This window comes from Penaeus monodon, chromosome 33 (assembly GCF_015228065.2).
Source record: "Penaeus monodon isolate SGIC_2016 chromosome 33, NSTDA_Pmon_1, whole genome shotgun sequence".
NCBI classification, from domain to species: Eukaryota; Metazoa; Arthropoda; class Malacostraca; order Decapoda; family Penaeidae; genus Penaeus; species Penaeus monodon.
The window spans coordinates 17174203-17174969 of NC_051418.1; the positions used below are offsets into that span (position 1 = coordinate 17174203).

The 767-nt window shown below is 36.0% G+C and overlaps 1 protein-coding gene across 1 annotated transcript in view; it reads left to right on the forward strand.

Moving 5' to 3' along the window:
- LOC119594110 (queuosine salvage protein-like) overlaps positions 1-767 on the forward strand; it is a gene marked incomplete in the record, with an annotated part of 4969 nt that overhangs the window by 3845 nt on the left and 357 nt on the right. Inside the window, 1 exon segment of the mRNA XM_037943168.1 lies at positions 356-767. Within this exon segment, the coding sequence (XP_037799096.1) occupies positions 356-550 (195 nt within the window).

Below are 767 nucleotides of genomic sequence, written 5' to 3' on the forward strand. Positions count from 1 at the left end.
TAAACAGATAATTAAAATTATGTGATATTGGGTAGTGCATATATCTGGCATCAGTGGGTTAAAGTACCTTCTCATTTATGCTATACACATTATACCAAGGGTAACTGATAACAAATCATTTATGATGGTAAAAATTTGGATGTTTATACACTTCACCCATGGACTGCCAACACCTTGTATATATGTTAAAAAACATTGTCACTTTCCAACTTGGTTATAATTTTAATGTGTTAGTTTTATGATCATTTTTTAGTATAATGCTTTCATATCAGGGGGCTCATCTTGGCTGGCAGGTAATTGGTTCATTTTGAATGTTTTCTTATTTTAATTCCAAACTTTCCCTCTTCCGAAACAGGTTGAGATCCGAGGCTGCTCCATCCATGCTGCAGAGCTGATTGTAGAACGGATAAAAGAGCTCTTGTCACAGTCAGGTTGTTCTGCATCAATTAATAGTGCCAAGGTTGATTTCTTCCTCTGGGACTATCGGCTGACGCATGCTGCTGCCCTGGAGAGTGTGCCATACCACAGAGTTAGATGTATTTATTATTAGAAAGCTTTTTGAAGGAGATTTACCGAATGGTGTGGTGATTGGCATGATTGTACCTAGAGTACAAATTACAGCCACCAGTTTTAATATTTTTACTTTCATGAAACCATTCAAGAGTTCCCATATTCAACCAGCCAGACAGTATATAAAAACAATGTAGAGGTTATTCTGTACATGAGGGAGTATAAGGTGTATAAAATATTTTTATATATGCAATAGC